Below are 19,476 nucleotides of genomic sequence, written 5' to 3' on the forward strand. Positions count from 1 at the left end.
AAAAAAAAAATGCCTAACAGGTCGATACATCTGTTCCTTTAAAAAAACACATTCTCCATTTTTGAGACATCATAAATATGTAAATGAGGGCTCTTTAATTACTGCCTAGGGCTATAAACTCGCATGCTAGAGGGGAGGGAAGAAGGAAGGCAAAGAACAATTCACTTTTTTTTTTCCATTTTTTTTTAAGAGCAAGAGAGATTGGGTCTTAACCTCAGAAAAGACAGCGGAAGAATGGGGCTTTTTATTGCTGAACAACCAGAAGGTGCTGCGAACACTTCTTTTTTGTTGATCCTCTTGGATGGAGCTAGCATATAAAGCAGCAGCATACAACCTCTCTGGCTAATGTGTGCATGGAACAGAGGGGATTTGTTACGAAGCACCCTGTGCAATTCCCTTCTCTGTGCTGTTCTGTCAGAGCCCTTAATCCTGATCAGCAACATCCCCTGCTGTCCCCTGAGCCACTTGCTGTGCCTGAATCTTAGTGTGGTTTCCAGCACCGATGCCCCAGAGGTGAGTATGAGAGCCAGCAAAGTCACTTCACCCATGACCTGATAAGCGCTCAGCACTTAGCTGGGTGCAAGGCTGCCCTTCTGCTGCCCCACCAGCCTTTCTGTATCTTAAGCATCATTATTCTCCAGTAAGATGATCTTGTTGCCACTTTCAAAACGGTACAAGATTGACAGAAAAGACGTTTTTGATACTTCAGGATGTGAATGTGCCCATGAGGATCCGGACTGGTGTACGGCACTAGGTGTAGCTACTGGAATGTAGTGCTGCTAATATTTTTTCCAGGCAAAACAGGCTGGTGTCAAAACACATACTCTGCTTTGGTAAAACTTAAGATCTGTACGATGATTTTCACTTCCCTTGTTTAATCTTTTAATTCTTACTGAGCTCTATGAAAGAATAATTTCCAGAAAATAATGCTTTCCTGATAATGAGTTCTACTCTTATTGTAGAATAAATGAGTTCTACTCTTATTGTAGCATAAATGACTTCGACCCAGTATGTTCACTGAATTTTTTTTCCGATTTGCTGCCCTTTTGATGTATTTGATGGAGAGGTAAGGGTAAGTCTGGGGGGGACAAGGCAGGACCTTCTGAGTGTGGAGTAAGCATTTGTGTCGTTGTACGAGGTGAGCCCTCCTATGTGGTTTTGGTCATTTGGTTTGTGAAAGAACTGTTCCCTGACCATGGTCACGGAGGAAGGAGGGCATCTCTTTACAAGAAGGGAAGAAATTAATTGAGCTGGTGAAAGTTGTGAGCTGGAGGCTCTGAAAAGATAGCAGCTGTCTGCCAGCATGGGGCAGGGGAGGGCTGGTTGTGCCAGAGAGCAATGAGAAGTGTGTGTAGGGGTTGAAGTGAGAATACTCTTAGCTACCAAGGAAAGGGTGAGTCAGAGCGTGCTTTTCAGTGCGAGCCACTGTGTTGAAAGCAGAGCTGATCAGTTTGCAGAAGGCATGGTATGACCTGTCTGTAGGAGCGCAGGGGCTGCCTCCCAGCCCTGCCCCTGGTCATCCCCTTGGATGCCACACAAAGCAGTTCAACAGTTCTGCCCTGTCCTTTTGCAGATGAGCTTTGGGAGACCTCCACATGTGGGAGATGTGACAATTTGGATAAATACAACAGTAAGCTGCGGCTTAGGTAGCTGATAGCAAGCTTCTCTTTTGCTTACAGTTAACTGCAAGGCACACGATTCATGTAATATTGTATATGCAGTCCATAAATCAACATGCAGGATTTTGTAGGCATGAGTGGCAGTACACAAAGGCAATTTCTGTTTGAAATCGCTCTGCTATTTTCCAGCCCTGAAGTCTATTTCCAGCAACACCAGAGGCAGCTCCTGATGTGACTTGCCCTGAGTCTGAGCACTGCTACATTTGGCTTTTCTTGGAAACCACTCTTTCTGGCAGTCTAGAGTATGGATGCATATCAGTTGATTGGAAAAGATGCTTTTTTCAACTTAGCTCCTGGTTTCCATGTGTAACTGCATGGCAGTGAGTTTGTATTGGTGACGCCAGTAAAGTACAAATCCTGTGACAACCAGAAATATGGTATTTTACCTGGTGGCTTGTTAAGCATAAACATTCTGATGTCTTTGTTTTAAAGAAAAAAGATCCTGCATTTTGCATTTCTTCAAATATTTCAACAGATCTATGCGCATTCGTACATTTTTGTTTTCAATATGTTCTCCATCTTTCTCGATGGTCAATTAAAATGCAGATGATGTGTCCTGGCTTGTAAGATAGATCACTGCTGATGTGGTGTCATGTCTGGGCTAGCTTATGTCTTGATAAATACCTCTGCTGTCCACGGGGAGATTAAACTTTGTGGCTGCTGAGGTTTGTTTGGGGTTCTTACAGGCAGATAAAACTGCCTTACTTACTTTTTTACGTTCACATTTTCTAAAGAACATTTGGATGGTGTTTGCTGTTGAGAAGGTGGCAGTGGCACAGTCAAGCAATTATACCTGTATGTGAAACTGGCTTTACCATTTCATGAGTATTTTAATTTATTGACAGGAGTGCTTTCCTGAACGCTCTTGTCTCTAGAGTGGGGAGATGAGGAGCTTGAGCTGCTGTTGTAAGACCTCATTGAGCTGTCTAGCAGAAAAGATTTCTTTCCCTGAGCCTAATCCGGCAGGAGCCCCAGAGGGATGTTATCAACGAGGCACAGCGGTGCAGGATGTGAGCTCCAGGCATTGAGGGCTGTCTGGCTGTTACAGCCCTGTGCTTGGGGGCTGTGGGGTGGGAAAGCTGAAGTGCTGAGCTGGGTGCAGGCAGTGCCAGGCTGTGCCAGGTGCTTTCTGGGGAGACTGTGGGAGTGATGAGCAGCCAGCTCCTCCAGCGGGGCAGGTACTTGGGAGATTTGCTGCCTCTTCTCTTTTTGGAGAACTCTACCCTGGACAACCCTCTATATACCAAAATTGCTGGGTCCCTTGGCGAGGTTCCTGAGCTAGCCCAGCACCTTGCTTCTTCTAGCATAAAGTTGTATACGAGTGCAGCATTTGATTGTGAACTTCTGAATCTGTACTGGCTGCCCATTCTTGAGCATGCGGCTTCTTAGGCTCTGCCACTCTGTGACAGTAGGAGGATGTGGGAATTTGTAGGCAAAGGCTGGTTTTGTATTCTAGTGTGCAATATTTATGGTTTCATTTCCATTTTAGATGCCATGAAAGTGATTGAAGCAGGCAACTTTATATATGTATGTGTAAAGCATCTCTCTGCCCCTCACTGAGAAGTGAGTTGTAGAAAAAAAGCACTTAAATCTGCTCAGCTTATTAAGTGCAGGCTGGAGTCCCATGCGATTCTGCTTAAAACATAAATAAATGGGAGTTACAGTGCAGAGTGCTGGGTAATATGAATTACAGGTAGAAACTGGCGATTAGTTGTTGGCTCCTGTCTGTGTGATCTGCTGTTGTGCTGCTACAGATGAAGACAGATTAAGGCCAGAGATGGGAGGAATGGCAAGGAGACTCCCTCGTGCTCACCTGCCTGTTTGTGTCTGATACTCCTTGTCTGAACTGCAGCAGGATTTTAGCCATCCCTGCCTTGCAAGGCCAGGGCTCACTGCAGGCCAGGCCAAATGAGAGGAGAGGTGCTTGGTATGCCCTGCTCTGCCTTCCTGCCCACCCAGCTCCAGGCTCATGCGTATTTCCGGCATGTGAACGTGCAGGGTGATGGAACATGCAGCTCAGGAGTACTTCCAAATACAGAGAGCACTGGTGTGCATTGTTCTGTACCAGCACTTCACTGGCATGTCAAGCACAGCAGGGTGCTTAGGGGACCAAAGATCCTTATAGCATGTTGTTGCTCATCTGGTGATTTTCTTCAGCTGTAGCAACTATTAAGGTGCTACAGCGATAGAGAAATTGTCTTCTAACTTGACTCTGAGCTTTCATTTCCATTTTCTAGATTATTTCTTTTAAAGTCGTAGAGAAACTTTAGTTTGCCTCAGGTTGTACAGCTTTAGATTGAAGAATGGAGGACGTGTTCAGTCAGAAGTAGCAAGTATTTTGTTCTTATTCTGCTATCAGGAGAGCCCAGTTCTCTTAGAAGTGGGAGCTGCTCAGATCCTCAGTGGAAAGCCAGCCGTAGAGATGTGGGACTGTGCACCTGGAGCTGTTAGTCCTCCAGAGAGGCCTGAGTCATGAATCCCAATCCTTGTTTTGCCACTGTCACAACCTTTTCAAGGGCTTGTTAAATTTGTCTGGCATTTTTAATATTGCAGGACATCCAAAGCATACCTTTTGCTTTTATTTTCAGTCCAGAACTCCAGAACTTGCACGTTAACTCAGCCAAAAAGCCACGTATTTTTTTACTTTTAGCCACATAATATTCTGCTGTATCCTGTCCATTTAATATTCATCGATGATGTTTTCTCCTAGAGGAAGATTAGGAATTATCCCCATGCCTTTGGCCTTGCAAAACCCTAAGTGTCAATTATTATTGTGATTATTATTACTACTGTTATTTTCATCTTGCAACATGATCAGGTGTTCTTGCAGGCAGCTCTGCCTCACTGCTGTAGTGATGTTCTCAGCAGTGTCACCTGGAAGTACAAATCTCTGGCAAGTAGATCTCACAATTACACTTGCTGTAGAAGGGGTAGAAGTGCATGGACTGTGCTCAGTGATCTTTGTCTTTTTTTGTCTTGCAGATTGAGGGATTTTAATGGCTTTCAGGTAGAAGCCAAGTGGAGACAATCAAAATGAACTCTATGGACAGGCACATACAGCAGACCAATGACCGGCTGCAGTGCATAAAACAGGTAAGCTGAAGGTGAACATGGTTACTGCTAGAGCATTGCGTGTTGTATGGCAGGTCGTGATGAGCATTATGGTCTCCAGATGTGTGATGAATACCCTGGCCTTTTGTGGGGAGGAGAGTGGGAGTGAAACATTGTAAAATGACTGCAGAGAAGAATATCTGCTGCTGATGTCTAAACCTCAAAAGCCAAACTTTCCGTTTCACCTTTCTGAAGAGCCATCAGTCTGGAGATTCAACTAAATCAGTGAAATAATGTTCGCAGCTTGTTTTCCCCTCTCGTCTGAGCAGTTTTCTCTGGCTGACTATTTGGTAATAATTCCTGCCACTGTAGATTTAGATGCTAGTCCATCCTGCTGTCTGTTCTATATTTGTGTTAACCAAGTGCTTTGGGACGTATACATATTTATTCTTGAGGGAGCACAACACTTTGCTATTCATAGATTTCTTTGTGTGGTGGATACAAGAACCTTAAGTCAAAGGAATTATCAAAAAATAGGTATGGGGATGGTACTGCATAAGTCTAGATCTCTAAACTTCTTAGCTGTTTCCATTCTCTTACCTTCAACAGTCTCCATTACGATTAGTTGTGTTTGCCCATATATTTGTAGAGGTTTATGTTATCTGGAATACATTTTAATGTAAATAACAGATGAAATGCGTTTACTTGCAAGTCTAGCCATGTAGATGCTTTGGCAGGATATGAGAAAAAGAGCAGAGTTTGAACCAGTCATTTTCTCTGTGTGTTTTCTTTATATGAGAGGATTTCAGAGTAAGTCGAACAAAGCTAGTTTGTATGTCAGGGAGCAGAAATAGGAAACTGTCCCTGCAGAATTGCTGGTCGTAGTCCATCCTTGGCCTGAGTCTGTGGTGGCTGTTTTTTTAAAATCTCTTTCATTACTCTGTGGTGAAATTTAATGCATCTCATGGCTGTTTGAAGGCCTGAGGGAAATGAATTTTGGGATTTCATCCCAGTTCCTTATGAACTATATTGTTCAGAAAAAGCATGCCCTTGGCTGTCACAAAGTGGTGTCCTTTTTGGCCATCCTAGCCCAGAGGATGAAGAATGAAGTGACTTACAGTACTGTTTAACCTTCCAGCTGCATGAACAAGCCTTCAGATCAAGTGGAGACAAATGGAGAATGCTACTCAGTTCCGACTTCTAGAGCTCCCAGTTTTTGTACATAGAGAATTTCTGTTATTTTAATACAATGAAAGAATCTCAAATTACTTTTTCTTTTTACAGTATTATTAAAGAGGTATTTTTTACTATGTAATGGATGCTTAGTCAGTCTAAGCTTCTAACTTCATTTATACCATGCTGGTTTACACAGGCAGATGAAGGCAGAGAGGAAGGGAATAAGGTCAGACTTTCCACTGTTGGTGGAACATTCTTGATTTGATTTGATCCTGTCTGGAAGAAAGCTTAGAGACTTCTGTTGGACAGGGCATGGTTGCATAGTTGCTCTGTTCTGCCAGACAGCAAGAGATGCCTAGCAAGGAGTTTCCTGCCTGGGAGTGGTTGCAACTTTAAGGTCTCCATTTCCTATAAAACCCTGAATCAGTGAATATGAGCATTCTTATTTTCAACTCATGACAAAAAGTAGTTAAAAAGCCAGTGACTTACCACCAAAAATATAGAGCATAATCTTTTTTGTGAAAGTTGCAATACTTGAGGTTTAGTCTGAGAGGAATGACTGCTGTTTGGTTTGTCCTTGAATTTAACATAGAGACTTTTTTTTCATAGTTCCAAAATCTTGGGATGGGAGAGAGAGGAACTGACTCAGGCTGGCTTTTCAGAGGAGACTCTTCTGTCACACAGCCATAAGTTTCCTGCTCTGAGATGTTTTACCTTGTTCTTTGAGACAGGTCATTAGCTGGCACAATTAGCTTAATACCATGGCAAGGCATTGTCAGATCACCCATGGAGAACCAAGCTACTCACTGTTACATGCAGTACCTTACATGATCATGTCAATGTACTCTCACCAATTTTGGGGGATTAGCGGCAAGATCAGACACAAATCTGCCTGTTTTTTCCCCAGTCTTTTCACCCTTTCTTCCCAGCCTGTGAACAAAAAAGCAGTGCTGCTCTCCTGAACAGACATGTGCTTGCAGGCCGGTTAGTGCAGGAGCGGCTGCACAAGGGGCAGAAGCCGCCCTCCCTTGGCACCCAGCACCCACCCATCCGATCGCCCTGCTGGCAGCCAGGCGCACGTGGTCAGCTCCACACAGCTTGCCCAGTCGAGACACCTATAAATGGCTCTCCCAGCGCCTGGGCAGGCAGATCAGGTTGCAGCACAAGCTGCTGGCTTCCAGCTCTGGCTCGTGAGACGCCCACAGTGTCCTTGCTGACTTCTGTTTCAGGATCAAGGTTGTGTTTTACTTTTATCTTTTTTTAGCGTTTTCCAGCTACAAAACCAAAACTTGTATATGATCGGCTAGTTAGGAAATGAAGAGCGTGTGTGTTAAGAACTGTTTCAGAAGAGATGAAAGGGCAAACTGAAGAGGTGGCTGTGTGTTTACACTTAAAAACCAGACTTCTGTGGAAGGCTGGAACAGCTTGTGTGGTCTCTTTGTAGCTGATTCCCTCACTATTTGTAAGTGTATGTGCTTTAAAATCAAACACTTTTTTTAATGTTCTGTGGAAAAAGCCAAAGTAACAGCCTTCTCCTAACACATGCAATTAGTTTGTCATAACACTGTGGACTCTTAAGGATATGCTGAAGGAGACTGATCTTCGGAGTGTGGGCTTCTTATCCGAATTTTTTTGTCCACACAAACAAAACTGTGAAAGGCTTTGTGCTCAGCAGAGGCCCAAGGGCCCCTGAGCTGCCCTGCGCTGAAAGCCTGTTTCCCGGCCAGCACTACTAGCTTTGGAGATCCACTGCAGCAGCCATTGCAGGGCAGTAGTGCGGGGCTGCACCTCGAGACCTCATGGAGCCCAAGGCTAAGGAAAGCTCCAGAACTGACTCGTTTTCTTACCTACTTCCTCGCAACTGCGTAGCAGCCCAACAGTGCGGGTTTATCTAGGCAGTTTTTTTTTATTTTCTTTTTGTACCATGAGCAAATGCCAGGCAAAATCACTAGGCTGCAGTCCCACTCATGTCCATCCTCACCCTGATGGGATCAACTTTCAGAGATTCAGGATGTTTTACATCTAGAGACTTATAGATTTGTTGTTCCTGCTTGCTGGCAGTCAGTTTGGAAGTTTTCTACACATCTCTTGGGAAATTCTTGAAAAGAGAAAGATAAGGAAAATCTCTGTATAAGTAGAAAGGAAGCCACCCTTTTCAGAATAGGTGTGTGAGAGCTCCCTGCTGCACTATGGGCAGCTATCAAGGCAGGTACTCGAGCTGTGCTGAAGTTCTAGTAATGGGTTAGTGGGAAGTATAGGCAAGTTCTCTGGTGTCTGAAGTGTTTGTGTTGAGAACAGAGAAGGCTGATTCTGCCACATGTGTCACGTTACATCAGAGCACATTGAGCAATATATCCTCAGATGATGCTGGATCACGCAATGAACCAGGCGTAATTGGAGGCACACATCACACTGCTGGTTTCTAGAAAGAGATTAGCATTTCTCCCCTCCCTTCTTCCCTCCTTCCCTCCCTCAGGAAGGCTTGTTGAATTGCTGCAATTGCCGTGCTTTATAATGCCTCCTGAGCTGTTAAGAGAGAGAGATGCTAAAAGTTGCAATTGCCGCGTGTTTGCATTGATCTTTTCTTTCTCAGACTGGAAACAAACAGTCCCATTTATTTTATCATTCTGCAAGTTGGTGTTTGGTTGCTCACTTGCAATTCAGAAGAAAATAGAATTCTCTTTATTTTTACATAGCTGTTAGCATTTAAGCCCTGAGATGTTCGAACTAATCCTGCTTTCCAAAATTATTGATGCAGATTCATGTAAATGCTCAGCAGTCCTAAACATGTCATTTATAATGTATTTTGGATGGTATAATATGGGCAGATGTGAAATTATAGCTGGAAAGGTTTTAATAAAGCTTCATGAAAATTGCATTCTTCATGAATTTTGAAAATTAGAAGTCTTCCTATGAAGGGCACATTTATTTAGAACGCGTATTGTTCTGGTTGAAATCCCCATAAAATGTTACCATTTTTTTAAGCAGCTAAACATGAAATAACATACAGTAGGAAACCTGATAGTACAAAAAAAAAAAAAACCTTTTTTTTTTTTTTTTAATAAAAAATTTAGAAGAATATATTCAAGGAACATAATGTTTTTGGCTTGTTGACTGAACAGTCCATCAGTAACATCTTAGAATATTTTTTCCTTCCCTGAGAGCCATAGCTGCATATTCTTCATCTGCTTTTTTGATCAGTCTGTAGAAATATTCCTCTGCTAGAGTTAAGTATGTTTAGGAAAAACTGACAGCAGACCAGCTTTCCTGGCTCCTCCAGTCCACTTACAGACCTGTCAATCAGCATTCCTGCCTTGTCAGATCCTACATCCCAGTAGGCGACTGCTCTGGCACAGACATCGGAGCCACAAGGGAATGAGCAAAGAGAGGAGTGCTAGAAGCACTTCTGGTGGGGGAAGCACTGTCCTGAAGCTTGCAGCATTTGGATATCTTGTTTGTCTGGTGAGATGGCTGAGTACAAGAGATTTCAGAGGATTGAATATAACCCACCATCTACGGTAGGCTTGAAGTTGATGTCGGCACAGTTCTCCCCTTCCCAGTCCTGTTTCTCTTTTTATTGCAGCTCTGTCCTCAAGGGTTGAGGTATTAGTATTATTAACTTTTTTTCAAAGAGAAAATACACATTTTAAACTTACAACTAAAACGTCTAGTAGAATTGTATTTAGATTAATTTTATTTTATTTTTTCCTTTGCAATTAACTAATCGAGCCCAATGCTTAAAATTGCCTATTGGTGAATAAGGATGAACAGTTGAAAATTCTAGAAATCTGTAAGCTAGTTCATGGTGTCACCTTGGTGTCAGATGAGCATAGGAAATTCTTTTTGTCAGCAGCTGGGTCGAACTCTGCAGTGAATACGTGACCTAGCTGGCAACATGTCTCCAGCATCTGTCATACCATTTCTGGCTCTTTGTGTGTGCGTGCTTGCTGCTTCATTTCCCTTAGTTACGTGTGTTGGTGCAATGGCAAATCCCTAGCAGGTACAGCTTGTACAGCATTTGCACTTAAGGGCCTTTGCAAAAACAGAAAGTGTTTTTAAAAAAATTGTTTGAAGTGTTTGAAGTGGTAATGTTACTGTTAACACCAAGAGCCTTCAGCTGCACAGACCTTTACTGTCATCTGCTGAAAGAAAACTTCCCTTGTGTTAATAGCTCCTTATTGCTTCTGTGCTGTATAGAAGAAGAACCAGTACTGGTGTGCATCAGCAGGTCACACAGCATGTGCTGTGGGCAGTTCTGCCAGCCCATGCAGAAGGGAGGGTAGGGCAGGCTGGTGTTTTGAGAACTGACAGGCTGGTGCTGTAGAAAAGCCTGTGAACTAGAAACTGTGTCCAACTATGCTGTTTCACATTTACCTCTTACTACCTAATTTGTTATTGTGCTTTGGATGGAGCCTGTTGCCTACCAGTGGAGCATGTCCTGTGTGCTAATGAAAATTCAGTCATTTTTCCATCCTTTTTGCAGTTCAGATCAATGCCGATGTACAAACTACTGATGTTCATGAGTTTGCTGGTGTGGGTGTAGCTGTCCTTTTTGCTGTTGCCCACGTTGTATCCCATTGACAGAATGCAATGCATGAAGTGGACAGCAACTGCTACAGTGAAAAGTTTCCTAGTGAAGGAATCAGATCCCTTCACTCAGCTGGCAGACATGCGTTAGGCAGCAGAAGTTGGATGATGTGGCATTAGTGGACTTGGATTTTTGTAGCACATTAATTCTCCTGGGCTTTGCAAAAATTCCTGTACTACTCTAAAATTCTTACCTAGTAACGATGAATCTAAATTTCAAAATGATTCATCTTGAGAAAAAGAACATGCTTATTAGTCTCATCCTAGTCTCTCTCATGACTAGGAGAATGAGGGAGGCCTTTGGAATACCTTGGAATTACGTTATTTCCATAGCGTTCTTTGCAAGGCAGATCAGGGTGAGGGAAACATCCAGAAAAGCATGATCAGGTATTTGTATAGCAAACCTTGGCAGAAGGAACCATTTCATCCTTACCTGACTCTTCAACATGGATTTTTTCCTCTCACACTGAATTTGTGCTGTTAATATCTAACTGCTGAAGAGAATTGTGCAAGACATATGTTCCATTTCCACAGATGCATATAATATAGAAATTGATAAAAAATAGTGGATTCTTCAAATAACCTGGAAGAGGAATCACTGCTTTTGGTGATTCTGCCTGGTAGGACCCATGAAAATAGATCAAGTGAATTAAACATCTTCCACAGTGCCATCAGTTCATGCAGCAGTCATTTTTAATAGTCACCTTGAGATTTTATCTCTGTATAGATTAAGAGATTAAAATAATAAAGATTAAGTCTGTTGATTAAAAGTGCCGTAAAAAGCACAACCAGTGAGTAAGTAAATTACTTAAATGACACCAAAAAAAAATTTGGAAGGCAAAGTACATCAATGGTACTGCCATTTCACTGGGTCTACTGAAGACTGTTGCTTTTGATTCAAGATAAGTGCATTTGCTCTCCTGAAGTTTAGAAAATGAAGATTTTTTATTATTATTATTTTAAAATGAGTTGATTCAATGCATAAATCAGGTGATTTTGAGTTTTTTTTTTCTCTCTTTTTTTTTCCCTTTCACTTTTAATTCATTTTCTATTCTTGTTTGCATTATTGCTTTTTTAAAGGCTGTACTACTGACAACAGCTTTCTACTCAAGGGTTGTTGTCATGCTTCATTGATGTCTTTAAAACATCTTAATATGGACCAAACTGCATGAAGAAACCACTAACCCCAACTTTTCAAAATGGTGGGGTATGTGCCTCAAATTATTAAATGTTCATAGCACAGTTTTGGTTTTTTTTTGTTTTTAGGTAGAATTTTCATTTTCCCTGCATCCTTCACTTAGTCTTCTACTTAAGGACACTGTGATGCTGATTTTTTTTTTTATTTTTTATTTTTAAAGAATGCAGGCAAACAACTTGAAGACAAATAAGTCTATTTTCATAAATAATATTTATTAATAATTTAAGTAAATATTTTAAAAGTGCTATAGTATTTGAAAGAAAAAAAACATTCTTGGAGAAAAATAACTTATTAATACAGAAGTATTTAGGGCTCAAACTGCTTGCTGAAAATAATGAGGACATCAAGGAAGAAAACTGTACTGTTGTGTTGTCTATTGAAACAATGAAGAAATGTAAAGAAGCATCAGCGTCACTGCGGTCATCACACATGGAGACATGTTACACTAGCGTGTTATGAAGGGAAATATTAATGGCAAATGGCTTGTTTTGGTTACCAAGAAGAGTGAGTGAACGGGTTAGTCAAATGGATTTCATAATTCAAATGAGCTGGAATTGCAGATTTAAAGGTAGAGTGGAGCCTTATGTCACTGAGCATGGCCTAAGAGAAAGAACAAACATTTGTTCCTTTGTTTCTTGACTTTTTTTCATAAAGGCACTCTTTGTGAGTTACTAAGGAGCTCTCTGATTCTTCTGAGTCATTACAAAACACACTGTTCTCAGGGCTCTCAGCAGGCCAGGTGCAGGTTGCATGAAGGATACAAAGTCTGGGCTGGGTGCTGCTGTTCCTGTGAACAGGAAGATGACTGGCCACTTGCATGCCCGATGTCCATCAGTCAGATCTGAATTCCTATAATTTCCTTACGGTCCAGGCAGGCTGTGGTAGAGCAGCAGCAGCAGGGTCTATGGATGTTTAATTTGTTGCATGTTCGTTTGTGTAACACAAAGTTGTAAGTGTACTGCAATGAAGTAGCTATTAAAGATACAGAGTAAGGATAGAAAAGTAATTCTGATCATCACAGCCAGGGAACAATTCTTGTTGTAAGCTCTGCTGTGTGTGGTGAGGATCAGGACACTGCATTCATCTCTGACGCTTCTGTGAAACCAGCAGACATATCATGATTGCTGTATTGTCACTTGCGTCTTGCAGCCTGTGCAATGTGTGTGCAGTCCTCCTTACAGATCTCGCAGTACGTGAGACCAAGGCTGTTCAGTCAGCAGGCATTCATCTTTTCTGAAGCCAACACTGGTTTGTAAACACATTTTATATGACATGTCAACTTGCTTTAGCAAAGGGGTTGGACTCAATGATCTGTAGAGGTCCCTTCCAACCCCAGCAATTGTGTGATTCAGTGATTCCCTATGAGTGAGGCATCTGCAGAAATTGCATTAGTACTTCTGTTCTGTTACTGCTCACAGTAAATGAACACCTTGTCTTTTTGCAGCTCAGTTATGCTCATGTTTTCTTTCTGTTCCTTTTCTCGTTTGTTTAATGTGTCTTCAGTGATTATTCGCATCCTCAACTCCCCCATTATTTTTGTGTACTTAAAACATCTGATAAAGAGGTGCTGGGCTTTGCTGAGCATTTACTGTTTTTTCCCTTGAAAAAGAGGCTGTAGTGGGCAAGTAGGGCAGAGGTGATTCCCTTTTACTCTGGTTTTATAAGAAGCTGTGGACTAACATGGTTTTAATCTCTTTCTCAGTGTATCTAGTGCCTCTCAAAATGTGAGCTTAATAAAATATTTATAAAGCCTCCAATGGAATAAACCATGTAAGTGCAAGATAATTCTATTCATTAGGGATCTCCCAATCTCACAAACACTAAATTTTGGGGAGGAGGGAGGGATTATCTGAATACAAAATGCACAGCTTGAGCCTTTTAATTTTTTTATAAATAAAACAATCTTTGATATTGAAGGGGACTGTAGAGAGTTGAACTACATGTAACCGTGTTCAGATAAACAAAAAACACACTCCCAAAAGAAAGAAAATATCTCAGTACTCCCCTCTACCCTCTCAGAAAAGGAAAAGACCATTGGTTTTGAATCTTCACAGCAGACTCATTTTTAATATACTGAGTACAGCAGCTCACTTAGATGGCCTTTCTATAATCACATTACTTGACTATGAAAAAATAGAGAAGCTGCCTCTGAGTTATGGCATTTTCTACTTCTGAAGCTCATCCCCAGTTAATGTCCCATGTTTCTGTGACATCCCTTGAGCTCAGCTGCAGCCGGTGAAGGGTATGGCATGGAGAGAGAACATTTTTGTGGATGGGAATCAGAAGTGTGTGCCTGCGATGGAAGAGGAGCTCACAGCTAGGCTCACTCGTGAAGCCCACTGAGGCTTTTCAGGAATGAGGATGGGATCAGTGTATTCCAGCGAGTGAGCGCTGCTGATTTGCAGGCCATGTACTGCTTGTGTGTGGGGCTGATGAGCTATCAAATTCAGGTCTAGGAGGAGCATATTTGTGTGCTGAGTAATGCCTGAAAAACTGCCTTGTCTCCCCAGGGTTACTCTGTATCAAAGCACCAGGAATCCTGTTTACATTCTTGAGATAGGCGATTGCTTTTTCTTTCAGGGCTGAGCTCCCTTTGCCAGACGTGCAGGAACACAGTAAATCTGCTCCCGTGTTACTCCAGTTGAGGGACACGTAATCTTTGTCTCTTTGCTCTTTCCCTGTCCCTTTCTTTCCTACAGTCATCTCTCCACTTCCATTCAGTGCAGCAAGTCCAGATGAATGTTCAGCTAAACAAAAAGTAGTGTGAACTGCCTGGTCAAATGTGCCAAAGCACCAGGACACCAAGTACCATTTCTCAGCAAACAGAGCTGGTGCACACCAGGGGTACAAAAGTTACATTGATACACAGGAAGCAGAGATCAGACGGTGTCAATTGATTTAGTCCCTAAGGAACTACTCTTTTCATAGTTTTGATCATCCTGTTTTTTATACATGAATCTTGACAAGGTTTACATTTTGCTTTGCTTTTAAATCCTTAGGTTTTACAGTCATGTGAAAATCTTAAGTTGTGGAGGAAAGCTTGAAAACCTGCACACTAGCAGCTAAAAATAGCAAATGCATCCTGTGAACCTCAGAGCTGTGTACATGCATTTCAGATGTCATGAGCCCTGTGCATAACTCACAGCATGCTGAGTATCTAGCACATAATGCAGAGGAGGTGGATTAGATGCTGGCTTCTGTATGCCCCACAATTCGAGATGTATAATGCAGTGTGAGACAAATTTTGCAGAACTTATAGATGAACCTGTTATGCAAACTAGGAATGATTTGGCTGAAGTCTGAGGAAAAAACACGGAGTAAATATCTAAACACAAAGCTTCATCGTTTTCTTTTGGTATATTTCTTTGTATGCATTGTGCATTAGGGAGAACAGCAAGGAATATTTAGCAAAAACATATTTCTCTGGGCAAAAAGAATCAAAAGTGCTGTTATTTCAAAAAGAGGGGAGGGTCTTCATTAGGCAGGAGGAATATTTGTGCTGTGAGCTGAACTCTGTCCTCCTCCAAAACTGATGACATAGCTCCACCTTGGGGTGGCTTTGTGGTGCGGACAGCCCAGAAGACGGGCTGCAGGCAGGGGTGCTGATCCCTCCCAGCCCACCTCGTCCTGCTGCCGCCTTTGGGTCAGCTTGGGCAGCCTTGTGGGCAGGTGGGGAAGCTTTCTGCCCTGTGTGGAACAGTAATTCTTAGAACAAAGAGCTAGCCTGCACAGTTTAGGGAAAGAAGGTCTTGGGGCAGCCTGTCCTGAGAGTCTGTGTGTCAAGGAGGCACATCTTTATTTTCAGGTCCACCTCAGTCAAACACCGGCAGAAGGTGGTGCACTGTGTGCTGTGCCATTCCTGTGAGCTCTGCAGTGCCCTGCTTCTGCCTCCTGTGCTGCTGTGGTCAGGGCAGCTGCACAGGCCATCTGGCTCGCAGCACCATGCCACACACAGTGTGTGGGTCTTGCTGCTGGGCCCAGGCTGGCTCTACTCAAGGAGCAGCAGCCGCAGCCTTCTGCCCCACCAAAGAGCAGCTGCCACCCAGTTTTGATTTTCCTGATTTGCTAAGCAGAGGTTTTGCCAAAAGTGCAGCGTGAGCAGACACCGCGTAATAATGGGTTAATTTCAGAGGGAAGAAAAAGCTGCCGACAGGCAAGCTGGGTTTTTTTTTTCTGCACAGTCAAAAGCTCTGTCTGCTGCTGGTGTGTTCTATCGCTAATGTGAAATTCCCAGCCTCGTTGATTAGTGAAGCTAGACAGTAGACAGGGTCCAAGTGGCTAACCATGTGAGAAATGCAGTGACTGTAGGCTACTGTTAATTAACCTAGAATCTAGCAACATGGCATCGTGTCTGTGTGATAAGTTATATTATCTTCAGCAGCTCAATTAAATCAAGGAGTGAGACGCAGAGCAGACGTAACTCGGCAAAATAAACAGACAACTTGAGTCAGCCTTCATAATTTGGCGCGACATCACGTAAATAAATGCAATAACTTGTTTAGCATAGTTAAGCAGTTTGCTGCTCAAAAACTTATTTGCATGACATCTCATTTTGAATAGGTTAAGTTGTGGCAAATTAGGACTTTGACTTCAATTTGATGTACTCCAAAGAAGGGAGAGAAAAAAATCCTCCACCAGAAATATGCAGTTTGTAAATTCTACATTTGTTTTCTATAGCAACTACTTGGAACATATGGATTCCGTGTTTAAATGATTCTTTTTCCATACCATTGCTGTCATGAGACAGCTTCAGCCCTGTGTAATTGGTCTTAATTTTGGCTGTGACTCTTCCATTACTTCTTAGAATGTTTTCCCTAACATACACAAGTGTATAACCAGGTTGCAGTCCTTCATATTTGAAGGGGATAAGGCTGTTGTTCTTGCTGTATTTCAATGTGGATGTTTGATTTCAGTTTCTAAAATTATGTGGAGTCCTTGGTTGCGGGAAGTGGGCTGCACTCACTTTGGTGTGGGTGTGAAGACTGAAAGTACTCAATTATGCTGTAGTATCTAATTTGAAAAAGATGCATTCTTTATTACATGTGCCTATTTCACACATCTGTGCTGTGAAGCACATAGTTTGGGGCTCATTGCTGAGTTTTATTGCTTATTGGGAGTTTTTAGATACCTTCTAATTGGGAGGGAGTAACAATTTCCAGAAATGGCTGTATTTTGTAATGCATGCACCAAAAATTGCCACATATCAGCTGCTCCACATAAGTCCCCATGTGAATGTCATTTTCTTCCTGCTGGTGACCACAAAACAGCAAATCATGAAGCAGACACTCAGATGTTTAGTGTGAAAAAGAGTAAACTTATGTCCTGCTGTACCTGCATTGCCTGCTTGTATTTTCTGTTGATATATAGCAATGATCTGTTCCTTATTTAAATAAAATGTTTAAGCCACACATGGGCATGTGCAGCAGGTAGACAATCCTGTCTTCCCCAGAATCCAGCTCAAATGCCAGCTCCGTTCTGGAAAGGAGATTCGCTGGTACAGTTCTTTCTTGTGGAACACAGGGAAGAGGACAGCGAGCACCTTTGCTGTTTTCTCCATTCCTCACGCCAATCTAGTAATTAAAGTGCTGCAAAGAACATGAGGTTCCTTCCAAGACCAAAAATAAATGACTCGAAGAGACTGTCTCTTTAGAGCACCACCTGGTGATCCCTGCAGTAATGAGCCATTCACATGCATCAGGTATCTCTGTGATCTCTGTTCAGTCCAGGATTAGAAAATATTAGTCTTTTGGAATCAGAAATGATTAGTCTGAGCATTTTATTAGGTTTTGCAATAATGGAAATTGTCATGTTTCACTTAAAGCTGTCTAAAGATGCAGATGATAGTGCAGCCAGTCTGGTAAATAATTGAGTTCATTGTCTTCTTTCATCTCCACTTCAGATTCTGTTCATACACACTACTTGTTGATAGCACTGTAGCTTGCAAGCGTGGTTGCAGGTCCCATCTTTCATTATTACACTCTTGATTAGCAGCTTTGAAGACATACCAAGGTGTGTCGTAGAAACATCTGGTTCATTGTTGCTTTTTTTCTAAACCATCCATTAGTGATTTTTTTTCCTTGTTTACATGAGGCACAGTTTCAAACTAGACTCTCCAGGCTCACGCCTTGCTTCTGTCAAGATGCTGCCAGTAATTGCAGTTGAAGAGGATAGAGCCATGTGTGGAAGTGCTTCACAGCAAAGCTGATGGATGGGTCTGGCAAAAGCCTTGTTTTGTACTTCCCTTCTTGGATCAAGAGCTAAGAAAATCTCTTTAATTTCTTGCTCCATGAATATAGCAGATGTAATAATATCCTTCTTAGGCAGCCTTTTTGTTGTGAGGGCATGAATGACATTAGTGCTTTTTGCTCCAGGTGCAGTGTTTAAGCTGACAATAAATTAAAAAAAAAAATGATGGTAGATATTTGGATTATTATTTGGATATTATAGGTTCTTACGTAACTCACCTGCCTTTGTGCTTTGATTCAGGCAGGATTTTTCTTTGCTTTCCATGCTTCCCCTCAAAAAGTAACCTTGCCCTTTCTAATCTGAAAAAGAGAAATCTGAGGAAAAATGTAATTTAAAACATTAGGAAATCAGAAAACTGTAAGAAATATGCCACAAAAGGAACTTTGTATAACTGATAGGAGCGTCCTGTGGGATCAGCTTTTCAGTCATAGAAGCTATGGAAGTATATTCCTCAGAATGTAAAACCACTGGTCTTTTGCCTTCTTCTTGTTGGGCTTGTTTGGGGCTTTTTAGTCTTTAGTTAAATTAATAGAATTACTTATCTTTTCCAGCTGGTTTCTAAACTAATTTCAGTTATGCAGAAGCATTTAAGAAGTCGTAATTTCAGCATACCTTCTGTATGTAGGAGGTGAGCTAGGGTATCCGTCATGCAGCACTCGGTCCTGATGCAGTGAGGACACATGATGGGAAGTTAAAGGACAAGTAGCTCAGCGACATAACTGAGGCCTTTCCTTCCAGATAGAAGTGCAAAATTAGTGCGTTTTGGGCTTCTGCTTTGCAAAAGGATACTACTTTTCTGTGATGCTAAACAGAAATCAACATTATGAGATACTGAGCTGAAAATAAGGCTTTTGGCTGAGATCCCTCTCTGGTTTTCACTTGTTAGCCTAAACCTGTACAAAATTATTCGGGATTGATCTTTCATGTCTGTTTCAGGTGTGTAGCTTGCAAACAGTAACAGTGGTGAAAATAACAGTATCTCACTCAAGTTTAGCACTTTTCTCCTGCAGATCTCGATTCATTTCACAAAGAGGGACAGATTGTTAAAGGCATTTTCAAGTACAGAGTTGGGAATTTCTCCATGAGGTGTTTCTGAGTGGTAGGGGTGGTTGTTTTTAGTTTGTTTTGATTTGTTTCTTTTCCCATAATGAAATAGCTCAGTTTCTTCTGTGATATGTGCCCTATCAGTGCAGCATGTGTTCAGTGAAATGCAATTTGTTCACCAGCTTACACGCATTTCTTGCCTCCTGGAAACAGTACGTTTGATTGTAGCAGAGCTTACGCATGATTTTGTAGAGAGGTTTGAACCAGCTTCTGTTTGCCCTGCAGATGGAGTACTGAAGAAGTAGTATACACTGAGGGATTTGCTGTCAGGCAGTCACTTCTCGGCAGGTCTAAATGAAACCTTCAAAAATGAACCTTTTCCCTTCTGCTTACAGGATGCATAAGTCAAGCTGCTGGCCTTATTCATGGGGCGGTTTTTTTCATAGAAAGACTTAAGATATGGTTTCTTATACTTATTTGCTTGGACTCTTTTGT

General features: G+C 42.0%; 1 protein-coding gene across 12 annotated transcripts in view; it reads left to right on the forward strand.

Moving 5' to 3' along the window:
• ZMIZ1 (zinc finger MIZ-type containing 1) overlaps window positions 1-19,476 on the forward strand; it is a 324,722-nt gene that overhangs the window by 167,886 nt on the left and 137,360 nt on the right. For all 12 annotated transcript variants that reach the window (XM_052676783.1, XM_052676785.1, XM_052676786.1 and 9 more), the window contains one exon: window positions 4,662-4,772. In XM_052676783.1, the coding sequence (XP_052532743.1) occupies window positions 4,713-4,772 (60 nt within the window). In that variant the 5' untranslated portion in view covers window positions 4,662-4,712. The remainder of the gene's footprint in view (window positions 1-4,661; window positions 4,773-19,476) is intronic.

The sequence above is a fragment of the Tympanuchus pallidicinctus genome, unplaced genomic scaffold (assembly GCF_026119805.1).
Source record: "Tympanuchus pallidicinctus isolate F22 unplaced genomic scaffold, pur_lepc_1.0 scaffold16, whole genome shotgun sequence".
Taxonomy (NCBI): Eukaryota; Metazoa; Chordata; class Aves; order Galliformes; family Phasianidae; genus Tympanuchus; species Tympanuchus pallidicinctus.